Source organism: Cicer arietinum, chromosome 6, assembly GCF_000331145.2.
Source record: "Cicer arietinum cultivar CDC Frontier isolate Library 1 chromosome 6, Cicar.CDCFrontier_v2.0, whole genome shotgun sequence".
Lineage (NCBI taxonomy): Eukaryota > Viridiplantae > Streptophyta > Magnoliopsida > Fabales > Fabaceae > Cicer > Cicer arietinum.
Window position 1 is genome coordinate 60,571,007 of NC_021165.2, and position 24,737 is coordinate 60,595,743.

The window sequence follows — 24,737 nt, forward strand, 5'->3', positions numbered from 1 at the left end:
TAATATTCTCAAAAACTAAAGCAAAAACGACTCACAAAATCAAGAATAGTTTTAGCGGGTTACTCAAATTGTAATTGATGAGATTTTTTTAATCTTAAACAAGGGATAAAGAGTCTTTTTGATTTTTGAATGTGTGAAATACTCTTATCATTATCTTTAAATTAATGTATCAAAATTGCAAATATAGCTATATGTATATCTTTTGTCAATAATTTTACATATTAAATTAACTAACAAAAAATTTCGACGACTAAACTGTTAATTAAAAACACAATCAAAATTAAAATAATTAACGAAATACAAATTTAAATATATTTTTAGAATTTTGATACATTTTAATCTAATAACTGTGGTAGTTGCTTATGACACATTTAAGAATTAAAATAGAAATTTGTATCCTTCAAGACAAATAAAGTAATTTCCAATGCACATGTGTTATGCACAGCAGAGAGAGGATGGAGTGAAGAAACCTTTGATTGTGTTGTGTACTACCAAATGCCAATGAGTTGTGGTTCGGAGAAAAGGGTATTAATGTCATAACAAGTCACTATTACCAGTTGAGTGATTTCCCATTAAAGAAAAATGATGGCGCCGACAAGGACAATTTGGGAATTACTGTTGAGATATAAAAACAAGTCGGTTAGCTAGTCCCTTCACTTGTGTTCAACGTCCCTTACCATACTTGCAGCACACAAATTACACCAAACAAACCAAACAACATTCACAAACATAGCATAAAGATTAAACCTAGTAAACAACCAAGCCAAACCAAACCTTAATTAACAATAATAACACAACAACACCTTCTTCTTCCGAAGGACAACAACCTCGTTTTCATTAAACCCAGTTTTTGCATATTCAAGTACCGAAATTGTGAAGGTTTAGTTTGATACATAAAAGAGAAAGAAACAAAAAGGAAAACAATGACGTGGAAAAGTAGAGGAGAGTTTTCTTCTAGTAGAAATTTTATATCACAGAAATGGACACTTTTTCTTTGTCTAGGAAGTTTCTGTGCTGGGATGCTCTTCACTAACAGGTTCATCTGATTTATTGTTTTCTGACTTTTCTTGAAATTTTCAATTCGGTGTTCTTAGATCTTTATGTGACGTTGTTGTTTAATTAATTTAATTAATTACTGATTTTGAAATGTTTAATTGATTGATTTTGTGTATTTTTTGGTACTATTTTATCATCATATGTATTATAGAAGAAGTTGATTTAGATCTGAAATTCTGGATTCGATTGACATGAATTGATTCTGGATAGTGCCAATTTCTGTTTAAGATTTCATTCTTTATCATTTACCCTGTGAGGTTGACTCTTCATCGACAAGTCAGCTCTGATGACTGGTTGGTGTTATCAGCTCTTCCTATGTTGATTACTTTGTGTATCTGCCAATTTGATGATAATTTGATTTATGACTCGGTTCTAAATTCTCATTACTGTTCTTTTTTATGAATCTATCCATATATTTAATTGTTGTTTTCCAAGTAAGAATGCTATCTAGGCTGCGAGATAACGGTTTTTAATGTTCCTGAAACTGCATAGCAACCATGATTTGACTGTGATTCTCTGCAATATCAATGATCAACGCGACCGCAACTGTTACCGCAACCACTATTTAAAACCTCGTTGTTTATGTTAATTGGCACTGAAATTGCAGTTTTACCTTTACCTTGTGGTAATTCTTACTTAGTGGGCCTTTGGTTTCACGATATGGAGAGCCAAAAGTGATTCTAGACACATAAAATTGATTATGATATTGTTGGATGATGTGATTGGAATTGATTTTGTCTCTACAATTGATTTTAGTATGAATTGTAGCTTGACTCCAAACTTGATTTATATACTCAAATTTATTGTTCAACTCACTTTTAAGTGAATGTATCCAAACATAAAACACTTTATATTCAACCCACTTTTAACTAAAATCAATGTATAAAATCAATTAATTCAATCAATTTTTGTCACCGTAGACTCAAACACACGCTTAATCCCTAGTTTTAATTCATTATCTGTTAAAGCCTTAGAAGATAACTCCTGTTATTTGTGGAATTGCTTTCTTATTTATTCAGAGATGATGGTGTGCTTTTCTTCATGTGCTTATATTTTTTTCATTGTATCAGATTAACTGTTGAACATTTTGTGTTGGAAATCAATTAGATTGTTAATGTGGTACTTTTTCTGATGAGAAATGTTAATACCATAACAGGATATGGAGTATCCCTGAACAAAATGGACTTGCAAGACCAACAGCTTCAGAAACTGGTAAATTCAATGTAGTTTCCGAGGGTTGTAATACGAGAATTGTAAGCATCGGTTTATTTTCCCTACTTGATAAAGAAAATATATCTAGAACTCTTGAACCTTTCTATTTTATTTTATATATTCTGACTTTCCTACATTCCATTTTTTTTATGCCTGTTGGCCTCCATTTTAGTTGCAAGAGATGGAAATGAGGCGCGAAACTAGAGATATGTATGGTGAAGATTTCAAGGGTCATAATTCCATACAGTAAGTTATATGCAGTGATGTGCAACGTTGAAAATGCAAGTTAAATTATTTTTGTTATATTTTGTGTGCGAAACTCATTGGAATGTATTGTATCAAATGTAGAGCTCTGGACAAGACTATTTCGAATTTAGAGATGGACTTGGCTGCTGCGAGGTCTGTTCAAGAGTCTATGCGAAGCGGTGCTCCTGTTTCAGAAGATATAAGGATGACTGAGTCGTCGGGTAAGAGAAAGTACCTTATGGTCGTAGGTATTAATACTGCATTTAGCAGCAGGAAAAGAAGGGACTCAGTTCGGGCTACCTGGATGCCACAAGGTTCATAGTTTGATCTTATTTCCTAATATCATCTTCTATGGCTTTTATGCTGATCTATCTATTTTTTACGGTTTGTGATGATTTGTTCTTTTGATAACATGGATAATTAGGTGACAAAAGAAAGAAGCTAGAGGAAGAGAAAGGCATTGTCATGCGCTTTGTAATTGGACACAGGTAGCTATATCATCCGTCTCTCAATCATTTGTTGCATAATTGGTGGTTTTATCGTGCTTTTTGTCTCAACCTGAGTTCAAAATGCTTTGGTGCATGTTTGAATTATTCACGGTGATTTTGACGAAATCAGGGTGGCACTGTGATTGTGTTGAACTTTTGATAGTTTCTGTAATATATTATCATTGAGAAGAGTTATTATGCACTTCTTCATATATTTATCAGTCATAACTCTAATATATTGGTCAAATATTATTGGACAAATCATATATTTGATTGTGTTCTCTCTTTTTTATCTAGTGCTACATCAGGAGGTATCCTAGACAGAGCTATTGAAGCAGAGGACAGAAAGCATGGAGATTTCTTGAGGCTGGTAATTTGACATATTATCCTTTTTGTTTCATTTGACATCTTTTATGATATCTTGACACTGTCGTTGCTTTTAAAGCAAAAACGAAAAATACCACTGAATTTCAGATATACTTTATTTATGTAGAACCATGTTGAAGGATACCTTGAATTGTCAGCAAAGACAAAGACATACTTTGCCACTGCTGTGAGCTTATGGGATGCTGACTTCTATGTCAAAGTTGATGACGATGTTCATGTAAATATAGGTATTGCAGTTTTAAAACTCTGATCATCTCTAACTTAATATGCATAAGTATGAAGAGTTGGCATTTTGTGATTAACTAAAGCTTTGGAATGTAAAATGATCATTTACTAATAATATAAATACTCCTTCACATTAACATCTGAGTTTATGTTTTAATAGTAAGTTGCATGATGTTATTTTGATGTAATGACTTATATACCTTTTCTCTTAGTATTCTACTCGATCTTTTTCAGCAACATTGGGAGAAACTCTAGTTAGACACCGATCGAAACAACGGATATACATTGGATGCATGAAATCTGGACCTGTCCTGTCTCAAAAGTGAGAAATACTTTTTTATTTTTCCTCTGTTTTAATTGAATTGAAGAGGTAAGACTTTTTCATATTAGCTTCTTACTTTCTTACTTTGTTGTACAGAGGGGTAAGGTACCATGAACCGGAACATTGGAAGTTTGGTGAGTCCGGAAACAAGTACTTCCGTCATGCCACAGGGCAGTTGTATGCTATTTCAAACGATTTGGCAACATACATATCTACAAACCAGTAGGTCCTACTACATCTCACTATTTTTACAAGGGTAAATCAGATAATTTCATTAATAAAACGAGCCGAATGCAATCAGGAGCATCAATAGAAATATGGTAACAAGATAAAGATACAACGTAACACTTGTGAGAGGGAAAACAATAATAAATTATTAATCTAAATCACATTAATGGACTAAAAGGTGCTAATCTTGTGGTCTTTCTGCTTGTATATGTTTGTATCAGGAATGTTCTTCATAAGTATGCGAATGAGGATGTGTCAATAGGAGCTTGGTTTATTGGACTTGACGTAGAGCATATTGACGATCGAAGAATTTGCTGTGGCACTCCTCCAGGTGAATATAATTTCCTGACTTTATAAGTTATATAGACTCCTTTAAATGATTTATGGGATCATATCTGTTTGTACAACAACCCTTATTAAAAAATAAAAACACACGGAAAGCACAAATAGAGAACAGGTGATGCTTGATCACGGAGTTCAGCTAATTATGTCTACGTCTCCCACTGTATGAGCGGCTGCAATACTTTTGTATTATTTTGAGTTTAGGATGTACAGAGTACAACTTGTGTTTGAATACCATGAGTCATACCCAACAATGTCACAATATGTTTGGTTTATATACTGATTATTAGTTGTTAACACTTCCAAATTATGGGTCGGTTTCGTTTTCGGTTTCGTTTTCAGATTGTGAATGGAAGGCGCAAGCAGGCAACATTTGTGTTGCTTCATTTGATTGGAGCTGCAGTGGTATTTGTAGGTCTGCAGAAAGGATTAAAGAGGTACATAAAAGGTGTGGAGAAGGTGAAAATGCTTTGTGGAGTGCCTCTTTCTAGGAGGAAACTTTTGGTGAGTTCTTCCTAACTCAGGAAGAACATTACTACCACAGCAAGGAACCAACCAAGCCAGCAAAATTTTCTTTTTCCTTTTCTGTATTTTTGTCCAGTATATGTAGAGAATGTTAAATACGTTTTTAGTCTCTAAAATCACGACCTTGCAAGTTTAGTCCCTCAATAAATTTTAGTAACGTTTAACCCCTATTTTGCTTTGTATAAGCAATATTTTGAGGGACTAAAAACATCAATTTTTTGTAAATATATTTTAAAATACGAACTAAAAGTGAATATAAATTATTTAGGGACTAAATATGAAAGGCCGTGGTTTTATAAAAACTAAAAATATATTTAATCCTATAGAGAAATATCATTGTACACGAAAAAACTGGAGTGAGAGAGTGTGAAAGAGAGAAAGAATACTTGTTCCATGGACCTTCTGCATTTTAAGAAGTGAATGATCATGGTTGAAGCTAGAAGAGTTCACACAAGATAGTACACATCCATTCTTTGATGCTTGAAGAAGGGCCATTCTATTTTGTTAATAGTTTCATGGCTATCAAGCTCCTAATAAATAGATATATAATCTGGTGGCTGTTGCTCCCTTTCCATTTGTCTAAATTTGATTTTTTATTTTATTATTACTTTTTTATGTTTTGTTGAAATGGCTATTAATGATATCTTCTTATTCTACATTAGGCAAGAATGTTCTAGTTTAGTGGACATATATGTTGTTTTAAGCAAATAGACTATAAACAAATTTTCACTACGTAGAAAATTATTTTCCAAACATTTACCAAGTGTTTAAGATTTTCTTTTTGCATCTTGAAATATAAACAAATAGGTCAATAAAATTGATAGTTCAAATATTAGATTAAATATATTAACTTTCTTTAATCAAATTATGTTTATATTTTAGAATAGAGGGTAGAGTTGAAGCACAATAAAAAAAAAATTGGAGTCCAAAAAAGAAAACGAAATAAGTTTGACACTTCATAACATGAGACATAACGATTTGGCGATTGATAGGGGGTTGATCGTGTATTACTAGAGCTTGATCACAAACCAAATTGGCAAGAAATGAACCACTTCATTGGTCTCAGTAAACAGACGTTGGTTCGGTTTTCAACGAACAATGAACTCGAAGGAGTGTATATTAATATGAATTATTCAAACTAGTCAGATTGAAAAAAATCCTTGTTTACATGAATTGGATTCCATTAAATGATATATGTACATCATGATATATTCCATCAAGTGCTCTTTTATATATATATATATATACACACACACACACACGTTTATTTTTTTTCTTCTTTTGCTACATGAATTTCATCTATAGATATATCAATTTTTAAAACAATTTTGCTTCCCACACCCCTCAATTTTTTTTAAAACTCAAAACACCCAAACTACCTTTCCCTCTATATTCACTTAACCACTCATTTTCTATCTTCATAATCTTCATCTTCATTATCTACCAACTTCAATCTTCTTCAATATTCTTCAATCATTTTGATACATTTCATGTTCAATAATCTTTAATCATTTTGGACATCTTCATCATTTTTATCATCTTCATCATTATAGTGACTCAAATCAACTAGGTATGTATTTTGTTGTGTTTTATAGCTGATATTTTTTTTCCCAAATCTGGATTTCGTACGTGAACTACGTTTACGTGAAATGAATTTACGTACTTGATAAAATTATGAAAATTCAGATTTTACGTGAATTAGGTTTACGTAAACGTACGTCAATTAAATTTGCGTACATCAATGGAGTTTTAAAATTCATATTACCTACGTGAACTGAGATAACGTATGTCTACGTGAACTCACGTAGCATACATGTGAATTGAATTCACGTATACATATGTAAATTGAGTTCACGTATAGAATGAAAATTTGTAAAATCTCAGTCATACGTGAACTGAGTTCACGTATGTTCACTTGAATTCAATTCACGTATGTGATACGTGAACTGAGTTCACGTACACATACATTTTCTCAGTTCATGTAAAGGTGATAAAATTTGGATTTTTTTTTTTTTTTGTTTATTGTGTTTAGGAGTTAAGAATTTTTATGTTGTTATATTTATGTAATTTATTGGATGCAGTTAAATAGATGAAGGGGGAGACAATAGTGACGAAATGTATGAAGGTTTGGAAGGTTTGGAACCTGATTTTGAAGAAATGTATGATGATTTGGATCCTTATTTTGAAGAAATGTGTGATGATGTGGAACCTAATTTTGACGCTATGAATGACGGAGTTGAACCTGTTATGATTGATTTGACTGATGTATTTACCACCGGCATGATGTTTGATACATGAGATGAATTATTGAAATGGGCTAGAAATGTTTGAAGGGAAACTGGAATTGTTTTTGTAATTTTTAGATTTGAAACTGCGACAGCACGACCAAGAACAAAGACAAAATTAATTCTTGGTTGTGAAAGAAGTGGTAAATATAGACCTTGGAAGAATCCTAATCTTACGAGGAGTACTTGGACTAGAAAATGTGATTGTCCATTTAGATTGAGAGGAACACGGTCAAATGTTGATGATGGATGGTATTTGCATGTAATATGTGGTCTCCATAACCACAAATTGGCCAAAAAACTGACCAGTCACTCTTTCTTAGGCCGATTGTCTCAAGATGAGAAAAATGTACTTGGTGATATGACAAAGAACTTTGTAAAACCAAAAAACATTTTAATGACATTGATGGATCATAACGTTGAAAGTTTGACGACAAAAAAACAAGTTTACAATGCACGTCAAGCATATCGTTCATCACTTAGAGGTAATAGAACAGAAATGCAACATCTTTTGACATTGATGGAACGCGACAAATACGTTTATCGATATAGGAAGGTAGAGGGTTCAGATGAGTTGAGGGACATATTTTAGACCCATCCAGACGCTATCACTCTTGTAAATAATTTTCATATAATATTGATTATGGATAACACTTACAAGACCTGTAGGTATCGAATGCCATTACTTGAGATTATTGGTGTTACATCTACTGAAATGACATTTTGTGTGGGATTTGCATATCTACAGTCTGAGCGTGTTGATAACTTCACATGGGCACTACAAATGGTGAAAGAACAGATTACAAGTGGTGAAGTTGAAGTCATCGTTACTGATAGAGACCTTGCTTTGATGAACGCAGTTGAAAATGTTTTTCCAAAAACAGTGAATTTATTATGCTTGTTTCATATATGCAAGAATGTCAAAGCCAAGCGCAAGATGATTGTGTTTCAAATGGTGAAATAACAGATTACAAGTGGTGAAGTTGAAGTCATCGTTACTGATAGAGACCTTGCTTTGATGAACGCAGTTGAAAATGTTTTTCTAAAAGCATTTAATTTATTATGCTTGTTTCATATATGCAAGAATGTCAAAGCCAAGTGCAAGATGAATGTGTTTCCAAAAAAGAAGCAAGTGCAAATAATGGAGGCATGAGAGGCTTTTATTTACAGTTATGATGAGGCTCAGTACTACATGAAGTTGGCTATCTTTGAGGAATTTGTAGTAGCTGTTCTATTTTTTATGATTATGTACACGAGCAGTGGTTAATTCCTCACAAGGAAAGGTTTGTTGAGGCGTGGACAAATAAAGTTATGCACTTTGGGAACACCACAACACAAAGGGTTGAGTCGGCGCATTGGAGTTTGAAAAGGATATTACAAGATAGTATTGGTGATATATGCAGTGTTTGAGAAACCATCAATAGCATGATTGTATTACAACACAATGAGATAATAACATCATTTGAAAAGAGCATCATTCAAAAGATGCATCGATATAGTAAAAGATTATACGCGAATTTGCGTGGTGTTGTGTCAAAAAATGCAATTGATCACATTGCGGCAGAGTATGACCGCGTGAAGTATGTAGGTATTGATCAGACTGAGTGTCGTTGCACAATTAGGACAACACATGGTCTACCTTGTGCATGTGAAATATCCAGGTATAGTATGATCCCACGTTCCATTCCATTAGACGATATTCATGTTTGGTGGAGTAAATTAACTTTCCATGTTGATGCATCGAGTAAACCTTCAGAGTTATCTGTGAAACATGAAATAGATGTCATAGTGAAAACGTTTGTAGAATTTGATGTACCTGGAAAAATTTCACTTAAAGGTAAATTACGAGAGATCGCGTATCCATCGACTACGCCGATGTTTCCACCGGTTGCCAAGGTTAAAACAAAAGGTGCACTAAAAAAAGGCAAAAGGTATCAAAAAGAGATAAATCAACCAAGTGTGATCCATCTTGGTGGGAGTATGTGGATGCAAGTGTTCGGTGTAGTGGTACAAATGCATGTAACACTATAGATACCAGTTAAGTAGAAAAGCTCGCACCTCGACTATCAGTCCAAAAGCTCACACCTCGACCATCAATTAGCAAATTTCAGCAACCAAGAGTTCTCCTCTTCAAAGATTGGTTGCAAGTTGAAATTCATAAATTCATAGATGACATTATTGATGTCGGTGATGATGGTAATTGTGGATATCGTGCATTTGCAGCTTTACTTGGAATAGGTGAGAACTGTTGGGCATTCATCTGTCAACAGTGTGTGATAGAGCTTCAAGAGTTCATGTCTCATTACGAGATACTATTTGGTGGAGAAAATTATGTTCGACAACTTATACACAATGTGTATGTTGAGCAAGTTGCATCGAAGGATAATTGGATGACACTTCCAGAAATGGGATATGTGATTGCTTCGAAGTTTAACTTGGTTTTCTTCGCATTATCACTTAACCAATCACAAACATATTTTCCACTTCGAAGTCCACCACCAACATCTATGTTAGATCATCGTGTGATTGTTATTGCATTTGTTAACAATTGTCCTTAGGACAGACTTGTCAACCGGACCACCAAGATATCCGTCATTTGCTTCAGGTTGGGCCTCATCCGCTTGGACCTCTTCAGGTTGGGCCTCTTCTGCTTTCCCCTATTCTGGTTGTGCATGTTCTGCTTGTTGATTTCGTAATCTTCGTTGTTCACACAATTCATGCTGAGCACAGTGAGCCCGTGCAGAAGCGGTTGGTCTAACACAACCCTCTCTATCAGTCCCTTGGTCGAGTATAACACGACTCTCTCTATCAGTAAACATTGTGTGCATCATTTCTGCATAAACAAATCATAATCATAATCAAAACAACATAGCAATATAACATAAACCAAAACAGGGGCAAGCATAAACCCATACGTGAACTGAGTTCACGTACGTGAACTTCATCAACCTACGTGAACTCCATCACCTACGTGAATTGAGTTCGTGTACGTGAACTCCATCAACCTACGTGAACTGAGTTCACGTCTACCTACGTGATCTAAGTTCACACACGTGAACTCCATCAACTTACGTGAACTGAGTTCACGTCTACCTACGTGATCTGAGTTCACGTACTTGATTTCACTTCACGTATCTGAACTCCATCATTATACATCAAACCCAGAAAACACCATCAAACCCAGAACCATTGATGAACATTCAAAACCCATTCATGAACATTCAAAACCCAGAGAGTTAAACCCAGAAAACGAAAACAAAAACACCATTGCTTACTTGATTGAAGATGCTTGAAGTGATTGAAGATGGTGTTGAAGATGATTGAAGATTGCTTACTTGATTCAAGAATGTAGATGATTGAAGATGAAGGTATTAGGTTAATGAAGATGAAGATGATGAAGTTAGAAGATGAAGGTATTAAGTGAATATAGAGGGAAGGGTAGTTTGGGTATTTTGAGTTTTAAAAAAAATTGAGGGGTGTGGGAAGTAAATTGAGGGGTGTGAGAAGCAAAATTATTTTTAAAATTAGAGCATCATCTCAAAAATATTAAACTGTGATATTCAGAATAATTTGGCGTTTGCAAACTAGACGCCATTACTACATAAATTTATCTACCATATTCTTTGTCATGATTGTTTCAAAACTAGGTTGATTTATTTTACAACATCTCTTAATGGTGACTCTTAGCGGTCAAGTTGTTCTTGCAATGAAAGTAAAACAAGAAAAGATAATGAATTAATGTGAATGTGTTATTTTATTGAGAGATGAATATGTTATTTATACATAGTTTTTATCACATTATTTCTAACTAACTTCTACCTATCTAACTAACTAAACAAGTGGTTAGTTAGTTAGTTAATTACATACAGTAAAACTTAACTTAAATTACAAAACTGAATACAGAGAAGGTTCAACGTTCTCCGTTTTCTAATAATCAAAATCAAGAACATTCTTAGTTTCAAACACTGTCCCTTAATTCAAGTTTCTTCAATCAGTGACATCTTTTGCAGCCTCTCCATCTTGAGTTCTTTTGTTCTTCTAGAATTGTCTGCTAATTCGCGATAACAAGCCTCAAAAGCTAGGCGAGCCTTTTTGAACATTCTCATCTTTTTATAAGCTACTAATTCCATCTTTCTTATAGCCTCATACACCATTTCAACAATTTTATTGCATGCCTCATGTGGAGCAATCAATCTTCCATTTTTTTTTGCATTTTTCAGGTTCTTTGGAGAATCCAAGTCAAGCTCTTGGAAAGCCATCAATATTGTCCTGCATGTTACTTTAGAATCCATTTTTTCACTTTTTAGTTTTTCCTTGAGATCATCACACCTTAAAAAAAGATGTCTCCCCATTGGTCTTTACTACCATGAAAGATCCTACTAACAAAATCAAGCTCTCTCATCAAGGTTCCCCTATCCCATGATGGTGCACAATGTTGGAAGACGTCTTTAACTCAACCAACAATGCTGATGTCTTATTGCATGCTTGACACTTGAAAACCATTTCGCTTGGCCTTGATCCTCTCTTTATAGAAGGACCCATGCAAATATGTTGCTCACGAATAGCACAATATGTGTGAGTCCAATGAGAACACAAATCACATCCAATCCAACAACATGTATTTACTTCAAAATCAAACTTGCTCTCTCTTTTCTCTTTAGGAACATCCTAAGATAGATTTGCCACTGAAATCTCTGGAACAATGTCTTCATCTTCACCATTTTTATTGCCATAACCATCATAATCAATATAGGTAAGAGCAATCATCTTGTCTACTGGATTGAATGGAAGAAAATGCACCTCATGATACCAGCTCTAGCCTCTTGTGGGTCGGAAAGCATTCCAACAATTGCAGCATCAATAACATCCTAATTTTGAATCCTAGAAGTTCTAGTTGCTAAAAGTATCATAAAGTCCTTATCTACACCCTTAGCAAACACCTTAATCAAGTTTTTATCAACACTAAGTTTATTCAAAGTGAGAGTTCCAGGTTTATCATTGCAAAGAACATTCATTCCAATAGATGTAAGCACCTTTTGAAAATGTCCAACTTGGTTAGTACTATCAACCAAATTAGTTCCTTTACCGAAAAAGGTGTGAATACCAGTAGCATACACAACTGCTTTCTCGTTCTTCACATTTCCAAGCTCTTTATGCCATTCTTCACAATTTCAATTCCAACTTGTTCCAATTCAATAACTCGGAACTTTTCAATCTCAGATTCCTCTTTTGCCAGTTTTGGCGCCACCAATGCTTCCCTGAGTTTCTTATTTGCTTCCCCAGCCACTCTATGTGCTTCTTTCAACTCATCAATAGCTTTTACCTTTTCTTTCTCAGTCTGATGAGTATGTTCCTTTGCTTTTTTTTAGATCTTCTTGAGTTGCATTCAACTGTTTTGCAACTTTGAACACTCATCTTTTGATTTAGCCTGCAACACATCCCCTGCATCACTTTTTGGGTCATGTGCAGCCTCCACATCATTAACTTTCTCTAAACTATCATCTTTTGGTTCAACCAGCAGCACATCCTCTCCCTCACTTTTCTGCTGTTTTTCCATTTCTTCTTTTGATCACTATGTTGTCAGCTCCCTCAGCTTCCAAAGTTCTATCATCAGCAAACCTGATATTGCTCCTTCTTGATTTATCAACATCAACCATCCATTCCCTCTAGCTTTTCATCTGATTAGATAAACTAGTATTAAGAAACCAAAACTGAGACAAATAATGTTTTTTGTTCGTAGTAGCCATCAACAAGACTGTGTCTGAAAACGGAGAACATTCTCTGTTTGTGGTGGCCAACAACAAGACTGTATATGAGTCTGAAAAAGAACATTCTTAAGCAACACATGTTTCATCTTCTTTTTTCTTCTTTTGTTTCCCTCATTTTCCAGCCCAACATTCATTAGCAAAATATTCAAACTTCTCACAATTGTAACATTGCATCTTCTTCTTGTCATAGTTCTTTGATATTCCTTTTGATTTCTCACTTGCATTGCCCTCTTTTGATGAAGATTCAGTCTCGTCATCAGGTTTCTTGAATTTATTATTTTTCCATTTCTTTTTCTGGTCTCCTTTCTTGTTGGCATATGCTACCAATGCCCAATTCCCATAATTACTCCCACTCCTCATCCATTCTCAACTCTCTTGCTTCTAGAGTTGCTTGTAACTCTTCAAGACTCAATGTGGAAATGTCTTTGGATTCTTCAATCGCACACACAACATAATCGAATATGGGATGCAAAGATCTCAATATCTTTTCACATAGTTTCTATTCATTAAGATTTTCACCACAACTAGCCATCTGATTTGTGATACTCCTCAATCTTGAAATCATATATGAAACCTTCTCTTGTTCCTCCATGTGAAACAATTCAAACTGTTTCTATAAGGTCTGCAACTTTTCTTTCTTGACCTTAGTTCCTCCAGAATAACACTTCTCCAGAATGTCTCAGACTTCTTTTGCACTTCTTGCATCAGAAGTCTTGTCAAGTTGGTTATGTCAAGGAATTGATGAAGGATGAAAGTGGCCTTGCAATATTTCTCTCGTTTTCTTTAAAATTCAACCTCTGCTTCTCTATTGGATTGACTCCTAGATCTTCAAAATCTTTCTCTATGATTTCCAACACTTCTTGAAATCCAAACAATGCTCGAATCTGCACTCTCCATATATCCTAATCTTTTCAATCAAAATGTGGCATGTGGGCTGGAAAATACCTATTGTTTGCACTTGAACCCCCATTCTCACTTCACTCGTGTTTGATCCTCACACTTCACTCGTATTTGTCACTTTGGGATCGAAACCTTGCTCTAGTACCAATTCTTGGCGTTCAAGTTGTTCTTGCAATGAAACTAGAAGAAGAAAAGAGAATGAATTGATGTGAATGTGTTATTTTATTGAGAGATCAATATTCTATTTATACATAGTTGTTATCACATTATTTCTAACCAAATTCTACCTAACTAAATAACTAAACAAGTGATTAGTTAGTTGGTTGATCACATACAATCAAACTTAACTTGAAATACAAAACTGAATATGGAAAACGTTCAACGTTCTCCGTTTTTCTAACATTCAAAACCAAGAACATTCTTGATTTCTAATAGTGACTCCCATATTCACAAAGAATTATAACATTATAATATTTTCATATTACTATTGTGATAATGTTGTCATAATAATAAACGAGTGATTTTCAACGTTACAAAAGTGAGATATTCCTTGTGAAGGAGGAGCATAACTTATTTTTTCCCACAACTTAATAAACAATAACCAATTTTCTAATTATTTAAATAAATAAATAACACAAAAGAGTTTCACTATTTAATTTAATTTCTTACTTCTTAAAATAAATTATTTACCGCATCATAAATCAAAATAATTATTAAAAAATACTTATATATAATATAATGAAAATATTAAAAACCTTGTCATACTTGACATGGAGGAGATAAAAAAAAATTCACCAGTTCACCAATTCGATCTCCCAAATAATTCAACCCGAATTTTTATCAAATTCATTTAAATTTGGATCGAACCTACCCATTGAAACTTAATTATGTTCGATTCAGGTGACAGATTTAACATTTTGAACCTACGAACTCGCGAACTCAACCCATTGATGTGACATGTATTTTTATCTATAGTTAAAATTTAGTTGTAGGATTATGTTTGAGAATTTGTTGTTAATTTAATTAATTTAAGTGTTTTATTGTGTTTGTGGATGTATTTTAAATATTAAATGATATGTTGTGATATAGTTTTATTATTTTTTAGATGTTCAAGTATTTAAATTTAATTATATTTTTTAAAATAAAATTAAAAAAAATTATTTATTACCTGTGAACTCAATTCAACCCAACCCGATCATAAACGATTGATTTAGTTTGGGTTTGATGAAAAAAAATCATAAATTGAGAGCTCAATTCAACTCAATTAAATTTATCGGTTTGAATATTGGATTTGGTAAATTGTGGTGGTCGGTAACGGAACTCTTGTGTGGTGTGAATTGTGAATTGTGGGAATAGATAAACCACCAAACTACATGTTTAGCTTCAAAAGTACATTTGACTAAAAGTAAAGAAAGGTCTATGAAACTTTTTCATTATCTTTTTGACGTTTGAGACGTTTCATTTACCATAAATTACATCGGAACAAACTTATTGTAATAAAACTTAATTTTACAAAATGAAATTTATTCAAAATTATTTTACAAACTTCAATCCAAAACATACCCTAAAAAATGTTGCAAATTGAACCAACCAAATTCCAATAATCATAACTAGAAATAAGACAAAGGGTATGGGTAGCGAGAAGGGACAAAATTGACAATATAAGAACTGTTTTTCATTTATTGTTGTTTGTACAAATTCATTGCAGCGAGTAGCAGAAAATATGTTCAGAGGTCGTTATTAAATAACGCAGCTAGAGGATTTTGTACTCAAATTGTACTCAAAATTTTGTTTTAGAATAGGAAATAAAAACTATAATCATCACATATATATATATATAATATATTTTTTTAGCAACTTTCAGATTTGTGTCCCACGCTGAGGAACTCAGTAACTGCCAAATTGAGGTTAAAATAGGTAAAGTGTAAGTAATTATTTTCTTATATAAAGAGTAAACTGTTTCACAAATTAAATAAATGAGATAAATGATAGTCTTTTTTTTTTACCTCGATCAGCGATATTATTATACTATTTATTACTTTATTAGCAAATACTATATGTAAAACAACCAAGAGAAATAATCTGATTTAGATAATTTTCTCTTCTTCATTTTAAAACTCAAGAAATAAAATCATCTATCTAGCTAGGTACTGGTGTCTAGGGGCATAATGGGTAAATCACATAACACTCTTCAGTGTTACTTTGATAGTACTAAATGCTACAATCAACTATTATTTTCTTGTCATACTCATATAAGGTATGGTCTTGATTTATGCTTGGTTTGATTTCAAAGAGGTTTTTCTATGATAATAATATACACTATTTTTTACATTTTGGTTTTATGGACAGTTCAAAGGGTGAAAAATATCACTCGGCTTGGTATTACTGCACGGTCGCTTGTAATTGTTTTTTCATGTATCACTTCTCTAATTTTAGGAGTTGAATATAGAATTTTAGATATAAATTTTTTACTTTTGATTTTTTAACATGTGCTATTAAGGTATATATTAGCATTTGTTTATTAAAAATATGAATTGACTTTGATCACAATTATGGAAAGGTTTTATGTGCAATTGAAGTCACTTAAATGTAAATTTATTCGAAATAATATTACTGAAATATAAAATTTGATATAAAATAAAATATAAATATAATATTTAATATTTTTTATAAAAAATAAAACATTATTTTATTATATTTATATTTTATTTTATATTTTAATAATATTACTTATTCGTTTGTAGGAATCTCTGAAATATTCTTTACATGAACTAAAACAATATCTCTTTACTCTATAATTTTATTATAAAAAAATAGGATTATTATGAACCACGTGTTTAAAAGATGAGTAGAGTTAGAGTCATGTTATTTCCCTCCCTAGAAACAAAAAGATGAGTATTTTAAAGAGTTTTATTTTTATATAAATTATAAAAAAAAAAATAAGTGGAGTAAAAAGTAAAATTGAAAGAATATTAAATTAAGAGATAAGGATAGAATTCTTAAAAAAGGAGTAGAAAGTTAAATACCAAAATTATATGCCTATTTCTAAATAGGTGTAATATTCATTTTTATGCTCTTCCTTTATTAAATTAAAATTATCAGAGGGTTTGTTTGTTAACTAAAAGTTTATGAGAACTTAAAACAAATTAAATGAACATGAAATTGAAAAATAAACTGTTTGTTCCTTTCTATTAATAGTTACCGTAACGATTGACATCATATCTGTGAAACATGTTTGAAGTATTTATTTAGTACTTGTGTTGGTCTGTTTAAAAACAGATATCTGATATATAAAATGAAACATTGATGTATATAAAAAGCAGAAAATAATTCCTTCCAAGAAAAGAGAAAAAGAAGCAAAAACATAGTCATAAAAAATTCTTCAAAACAACACAAGGCTTTCAAAGTTCTACTCTGCATCAAACTTTAATAATCTTAATGCATGTGAGCTATAATGTTGATATGAGAACAGTCCATTGTATATATATATGAATAAAAAAATTGTCGAAAACACCGAATTTGAGTGTAGTAAAATTTGAGTACAAATTTATAAAAGTAGGACTACATCTTAATTTAGAAGAAAAAAATAAAAAAATAGAGTACATCTTTAGAAGAAAAAAAAAACACCAAAAATATTAGTTAATATATAATGTTGAAGACAAGTAGCCTAAATCTTCTCATACTCTACATTCAGTATTGGCCTAAATTAATTTTTTATTACAAGAGCCTAAATTATTTCTTGATTCATATATATAACTTTCAAAAGAATAATAAAAGTGAAGTAATTCAAAATCAATCGAAAAGAGTAAGCAAAAAATATGTAAAATATATATTAAAAAAAAAGCAAGATAATGATGAAGAGAACAACCTTAATATATATATCTCAAGCCAATATTACCAACCGAAGAAAGAACCCCTTTTGATAAGAATTAGACTTCAGGGTGTGGATTACGTGATATTGGCACGGCTCAATCAAAAAACAAAGTTAAAAAATATTTTTAACATTATTTTCTTATTGAACCGGACCAATATCCCGTTGAACCAGCTTACTCGACTGTCATTGCCATCATGGTTTGATTTAAACTACTTCATTTGCATCCATCTCCTGTGACACATTAAAAATTAAATTAAAGTATAAAAAATAAATCACAAAATTGCAATTATATTATTAATAGCAAATACTAATCAAATGACCCTTCATATTTTTTTTTCCTTTTAGGAGTTTTGGGAGTTGGAGAGTGCTAATATATAATGTAACATTCACATATATAATAACCAATGAGTTATTATGTGACTAAAGTGAATTTTCCTTTATGATAACAAAAGTGATTTTTGTAAAGGAGAACACAACGGAGATAGATAGATAGAGAGAGAGAACAATTTCAAAGTTTTAAAGAAGGTAGTAGTGAGAAATATGAACATAAGAGAGCACAAAATATGGATGGTGTAGTGAAGATAGCATTGAAGAAGTTGCATTAAATTTTTCAACCACCAAGCTACTAAGGAAGTTGGAATATTAATTTAAAGAGGTACAGGAATCGTGAAAAAGCTCAGAGGAGACAAACCTGTAGCTTTAAATGTGGTGCATTTATTAATTATGGGGTGGAAGGAGTAGGGGATGTTGGTTTCTGTTCAATCAGCATTTATGTATCAAACAGTAATAAAAAGAAAAAATTTAACCTTTTTATTTAATGGGTTTTGTTTGAATTCACATAATAAGAATTTTCTGGACCGTTTGATTGAAATTAAATAGTTTAAAAAAAATATATAAATTTTATTCTATAATTAAAAATATTAAATTAATGTTTTGATCGTATGAATGCAAGAAATTTGTACCTTAGAGAATATGAATATATTCATTTTGTTTAGGGTAGCTTTTGATGCATATAGCAACACACCCCAAATTTCTTGTGAGGCACTTCGTAGGTTCAGTGATTCTCACTACAAATATGCAATTGATGTATGCATTCTCACATGGTTAGATGCCTCTTAGAAATAAAGGGTAAAATGATGATTAAGAAGATATGGATATGGAAACTAGTTGTGCCAAAACTAGCTAAGCAATATATGATATTTTTTGGTTTAAAGTTTGTTTTAGTTATGGCTTGGTTAGTTTTAAATTGGGAAATGGAATTATGTAAGCAAATATCTATTGGTGGGTGTTCGACTCAAAACAAAATAATCTATTGGTAGGTGTTTGGTACCCGATAAATTATTTTACTAAATTGTCGCTATAAATTAAAAATAATTGAATTTTTTTTTAATTTTAAAATACTGTTGGTATATATATTTTTTTTATTATGTTAGTCCATTACAATTATTAGATTATTATAGATAATTAAATATTTTGAAAAAATCTTTGATTTAATGCAGTTTGTAGGGTGAGAATACAATTGAAGGAGAATGTTGTTTGTTTGGAAGAAAGAAATATAGAGATATTGTTGTGTTTGACTTACTAATATTGTTTTGTAGAATAATTATATCGATAAGTGGTCATCACAAATTGGTTGTACGGAAGGGTATTGTGTTAAAGATATTCAATTAATTTGGCATAAAATAGTGCTTTTAAAAATCTATCTATTTGTTTGACGGTTGTTTAACTATTTGGCGCATAGAGGTTTAATTCTAAATGAGTATGCGATATGTGTGGAAAATTGTGATAAAGTGGAAGATTTAACTCATTTATTTTTCTATTGTTCTCTTTTTGATGTGGTTTGAAATAATCTTCTTCTTTGGTTGGATATTTCTAGTGTTCTTCTAAATAATGCATTCGATCTTGCTTCTCAATTTTATCATTTACTTTCTCAAAATAGGAAAGTAAAAAAATAGTTGTAAGTGATTTGGTTACCTTCTACTTGAGAGATTTGGAAGGAGCACAACAATGTAATTTTTTCTCTAGGAATGGCTCATGTTAAATATTTGATGGATCGCATTAAATTTTGTATTTTGGTGGTGGATTAAAGCAAATGCTAAGAATTTTGATTATACATTTTCTCTTTGGTGGATAAATTATTTAGATTGTTTACTTGTTGTCTTTTTATAATGTGTAATATGAGTTGACTCATTTGTTTGGTGATTTTTGTAGGAATGTGTAATATCTTTTTAAATGTTTGGTTAGCTTCTACTTGAAAGATTTGGAAGGAGCACAAGAATGTAATTTTGTCTCTAGGAATGACTCATGTTAAATATTTGGTGGATCGCATTAAATTTTGTATCTTGGTGGTGGATTAAAGCAAATGCTAAAAATTTTGATTATGCATTTTCTCTTTGGTGGATAAATTATTTAAATTGTTTACTTGTTGTCTTTTTATAATGTGTAATATCTTTTGACTCATTCGTTTGGTGATTTTTGTAGTTTGTCTATATAAACTATTATTGTAATTCTTTTGGTTTTTTCTTTGCACATCTGCTAGAAAATATTTCTTTTCTATTTATTCAATTTTGACTTAAAAAAAAATTATTATTGATGTTTGATTTTTATCATAACTATCTCTAAATCATATTTATGAATGATTGTGATGTGTTAATAGTATAAAACTTTTTACATTAAAGATGCATAAAAATTAAATCTAATTCAAAAGTATACTTGTATAAATATACTCCTTTCGATATATTACGCATCTCATTTAAGATATTTTACCTTCTTGAATAATTATTTATAATTTTATAATATTTATTACATTTTTTAATGTTATAATTATTTATTTAAATAATTACAACTATATAGTGGACAAATAATAAATGAAGTATAAGAATCCTTTTCATTGGAAGAATATTTTAATCTTAAGATATTATTAATTTGAATTGAAAATTAGTTAAATTATTATTTGTTAAAAATTTGCACATTTCAAATAAACCATATAATATCAGATCGGAAGAACAATATTTTCTCTCAGGTCGATTCCCTCTTATCCGATTTAACTTTTCTTCATTAAAGAAGAAGGGTGATTTAGGACTCTTTAGTTCATAACCACTTTTCTTAATTAATAATTTACAATATATTTAGTTTTCTTTTGTATTTTTCATGATTTTGTCATTGTAGTGTGTCGTTGTTTTGTTCGTCGTCTTATGCATTGTTGTTTTGATGTTTATTTGGTCCAGATTGATAAATCAACTTTAAGCTAGTACAAATTTAATCGATGATTTTGACGTCGTCAACGTTACAGCTTCAAATACATGAATATATATGACGTTTTAATTTTTTTCTCTTCATATTTGTAAGTTGTGACATTTATAAACATTTTTGTCTTTTGATGTTATAAATGAGTGTTGTGAATTTGTTCACAAGTCCATCAATTTTTATTTCAACGACTTTAAATTGTATTATTCTCGTTCGATTTAATTTCAACCAATATAAATGAATAACATTGTTTTTAGTAATTTAAAAAATAATATGAGACACAGGAGTATTAAGAACATCCAAGTTTCGAATGTACATATATTATTAGGAGTAGAAATAGGTCGGATCGTTTGACAAATGTCTAGGTTAAGTCATGCATGAATTTTTTTTTTTTTTTAAGTAGAGCATGCTAAGGCTTTCTTATAAGTCTACTTAATAAAAAATGTCAAACTATAGACCATAGAAAAAACCTTTTAAAGTTATCAGTTCGATCTATTTAAATAAGTAAGATTAATATTTTTTTCTACTATTAATAATTAATTATATTTTGTATCTAGTATTAAATTATAAATTTACTAATAGTTTGAATATATTAACCTTTATTAACTTTTTTTATATTTAAATATATTACTATAAACTAAAATTGTAATATCATGTGATATAAAATTAAATTCTTTTAATGTCACGTTAAATATTAAAATAAAGCTTAATTTTATTGATTTATTAATTTATTTGTCAATTTAAAGATATATCAATTCACTTATTTAAAAATATTAATATAAAATAAGTTTTAAAATAAATTTACATATCATCCCAAACTCTAAAAGATTATACCCCAGCTAAAAGTAACCTATAACAATTAAGGACTAAACTTAGATCTTAAAATTTTAAAAATCTAATTTGATGGAGCCTATTTCTATCTTTAAATAAAGTATTTGTGAAAATTTTTGAACATGGGAAGTCGAAAATTGAGTTAGATCTGATCTCTGCGTCTTTTACATCTCTTCAATCTTTATCTCTTTATTTCTCTCTCTCATAAATTCACTTTCCTTTCTTATTTCTCTCTCATGCACTTATCTGTACACATTTACTTCTCTCTTTCTCCCTCTTCATCCACCTGCTTGATATAAAGTCTTTTTAGGCACGTTTGCGATACATAAATCGTTGTGTAGTAAATAGAAAAATTAAATAAAAAAGATACCCTAGAGAAAAATTATATGCACTTAGAGGACAATTAGTAGAAACATTGAAAAACGCCTTAGAGAATGGAGCATCTAAGTGTATCAAAAAATGGAAGAAGTTTGGTAATAGTACAGTAACTTGAACGTTCTTTTTGACAAAAAAGTAACTCGAACTTAGTAAAATTTAATCCTTGATCATATAATTTTTTTAATTTTAATTAATATGATTTGTCAATTTTTTAATTAATATTGTTGAATCTAAACTACTCCCTCCAACCTCAATTATATGAAATAATGTACATACATTTTTGGACTTTAAAGAAATGGTAATTTTCTTTTTAATTCATAAATGAAATAGTAAATAAATTCGCACACGACTGCGAGGTTATGAGTTCAAATTCAACACATATTATTTCAGTTTAACAAACCTTAAAGATAAACCTTACTGATGCAAATGTTAATTATTCTATACATATTCAATACATATTCAATGTTAGTATTCTAAAAATATCTAAAATCAAACTATTAATAATATGAGGAGATGATCATTAAAATTAAGATTAGGCTAGTAGATATGTTATTTTTTACACGAAATCAAAAAAAGTTATATGCACTTAATTATTTATCATTCATAATAAATGTAAATGTAGATAGTTTTCCTTATAATTGGGTATAGAGAAGTATTCAACTAGAGAATAGAGCAACGGACAAATATATTCTATATGAATAATTTATATTTTAAAATTTTAATGAAAATTAATAAACATTTGCAATGAAAAAAGAAACTTATATAATTTAAAACGGATAAAGTCTTAAATTAACATATTGCAATAACTAAAATTTTTCATTATAATTGTCACTACGTTAATTTGGTGCTTAGTCGGCTAGTGTTTTGCTCTTCTAATTAGTCGTTTACTTAATGAATTTGTGGTTTGCTCAATTGATTAACTTGCATATCCAACAATGATTCTCCTTTTGACCAGGGGATTAGGTTGACAAAGAGACTATGGTGTTGTGTAGGATATGATTGGAATATTAAAATTTTAGGTTAAATAATTTTACAATTTCTATAAAATGTTGTATTTTATTTTTAGTTTTTATTAAAATAACTTGTATTTTTTATTCTCTATAAATTATCACATTGTTTTAATTGAAGTTCTGTTAGAGACTAAAATTGAAAATATTGATATTTGTAGGAATTAATAATGCAAAAAAAAATTATAAGATCTAAAAATGAAATAAATTTAAAACTTATTTAATCTTCAAGTTTTTATAAAGATCATAATTTTGTTTGAAAGTTACCTTTGAATTTTCTCTTTTCTCTATAAAAAAAAATTCTTTAAAAGTTACTCAAATTAACTATTCACATTTGAAATAATTTTTATACTTTTTGAAAACAACGAGTTTTTCGCAAAACTTTTAAAAATAAATTTTTAAAAGTGATTTTTTAGAAAGAAAAAATACCTGTAACAAAAAGCTCCCTATATTTCTAAGTCAGCAGCAATGAGTTCCTAGACTGATCTAAAAATTGTTCTAAATAGAAAGTTGAACTAATGACTAAAATTGCATGAAAAGATAGGATCAAATCGATAAAATAAGTATTAAATATTTCTTTGTTTCAGTGAATGGAAAATAATCTTCACAACTACTATTTATAAAAGAAATTTACAACTACTATCTATCGAAAATAATTTTACATTGAGAGTAATTTTTATAAATGTTATTCTATTTTATAACTCTTAGTGGATATTAAATTTTACCGACGTAATTGACCGTTATTTAATTTCATATTATTTTAATGTCATGCATTCAAAAATTTATGGAAAATAGATATTAAGGTTGTATAATTTTATAACCAATATTTTACTTATATTTTAAAAAGTATATTTAATTTCATATTATTTTAATGTCATGCATTCTAAAATTTATAGAAAATAGATATCTAAGGCTGTATAATCTTATAACCAATATTTTACTTATATTTTAAAAAGTATATTCTACGTTGAATTTAATTTAGTTATTTGATAAAGTATCAAACATTTTCAAATTTTATAAAAAAATATGAGATTTAAGCTTTTCAATAACAACAATGTCTATAAAAAATTATTAAATAGAAAATGTATATATATATTCTAGAATATATGTATATTTTTGTCTAAATACATATTTGCAATGGTTAGCACAGGTTATCCATATATGATATACAGTATCTCTAGAATAAAAATAAAAATAAAAATTTAATTTGAAAAGTTATGTATTTAATTTAAATTTATAAATTAAATATATTAATTTTTAAAATATATTTTACTTTAGAGGAACCATTTAATAAATATAGATTTATCTATTTCACTCTTATCTAATAATATATTCTCATGTAACCAACATATAAAAAATAAAAAAAAACATATATATATATATATATATATATATATATATATATATATATATATAT

At 30.1% G+C, this 24,737-nt stretch overlaps 3 protein-coding genes and 1 pseudogene across 3 annotated transcripts; 3 read left to right on the plus strand and 1 right to left on the minus strand.

Moving 5' to 3' along the window:
* Window positions 1-636: 636 nt before the first annotated feature.
* On the plus strand, window positions 637-5,692 carry LOC101503830 (probable beta-1,3-galactosyltransferase 2). The gene is made up of 11 exons (XM_004515039.4): window positions 637-1,036; window positions 2,213-2,309; window positions 2,441-2,514; window positions 2,617-2,828; window positions 2,939-3,002; window positions 3,300-3,372; window positions 3,496-3,616; window positions 3,849-3,936; window positions 4,033-4,158; window positions 4,386-4,495; window positions 4,849-5,692. Exons 1-11 carry the CDS (start codon window positions 924-926, stop codon window positions 4,995-4,997), a joined length of 1,227 nt encoding a protein of 408 aa, XP_004515096.1. The 5' UTR covers window positions 637-923; the 3' UTR covers window positions 4,998-5,692.
* A 1,454-nt stretch (window positions 5,693-7,146) lies between these two features.
* LOC101505858 (uncharacterized) lies at window positions 7,147-7,908 on the plus strand. Its single transcript, XM_004515045.1, has 2 exons — window positions 7,147-7,316; window positions 7,395-7,908. Exons 1-2 carry the CDS (start codon window positions 7,147-7,149, stop codon window positions 7,906-7,908), a joined length of 684 nt encoding a protein of 227 aa, XP_004515102.1.
* Window positions 7,909-8,801: 893 nt separating this feature from the next.
* Window positions 8,802-9,874, plus strand: LOC140920809 (uncharacterized). Its single transcript, XM_073369650.1, has 2 exons — window positions 8,802-9,294; window positions 9,486-9,874. The coding sequence occupies exons 1-2, from the start codon at window positions 8,802-8,804 to the stop codon at window positions 9,872-9,874; spliced, it is 882 nt and encodes a 293-aa protein (XP_073225751.1).
* Window positions 9,875-11,263: 1,389 nt separating this feature from the next.
* LOC101506178 (OBERON-like protein) lies at window positions 11,264-12,873 on the minus strand (annotated as a pseudogene).
* Window positions 12,874-24,737: the final 11,864 nt, after the last annotated feature.

Excerpts from the sequence above, each read along its gene's own strand:
- LOC101503830 (XM_004515039.4), top strand. The coding sequence starts at position 924 with ATGACGTGGAAAAGTAGAGGAGAGTTTTCTTCTAGTAGAAATTTTATA. Across the intron at positions 2,515-2,616 it reads AAGGGTCATAATTCCATACA|AGCTCTGGACAAGACTATTT; the intron begins GTAAGTTATATG and ends TATCAAATGTAG. Across the intron at positions 4,159-4,385 it reads ACATACATATCTACAAACCA|GAATGTTCTTCATAAGTATG; the intron begins GTAGGTCCTACT and ends TGTTTGTATCAG.
- LOC101505858 (XM_004515045.1), top strand. The coding sequence starts at position 7,147 with ATGTATGAAGGTTTGGAAGGTTTGGAACCTGATTTTGAAGAAATGTAT. Across the intron at positions 7,317-7,394 it reads GTATTTACCACCGGCATGAT|ATTTGAAACTGCGACAGCAC; the intron begins GTTTGATACATG and ends TGTAATTTTTAG.
- LOC140920809 (XM_073369650.1), top strand. The coding sequence starts at position 8,802 with ATGCATCGATATAGTAAAAGATTATACGCGAATTTGCGTGGTGTTGTG. Across the intron at positions 9,295-9,485 it reads TGTGATCCATCTTGGTGGGA|ATGACATTATTGATGTCGGT; the intron begins GTATGTGGATGC and ends ATAAATTCATAG.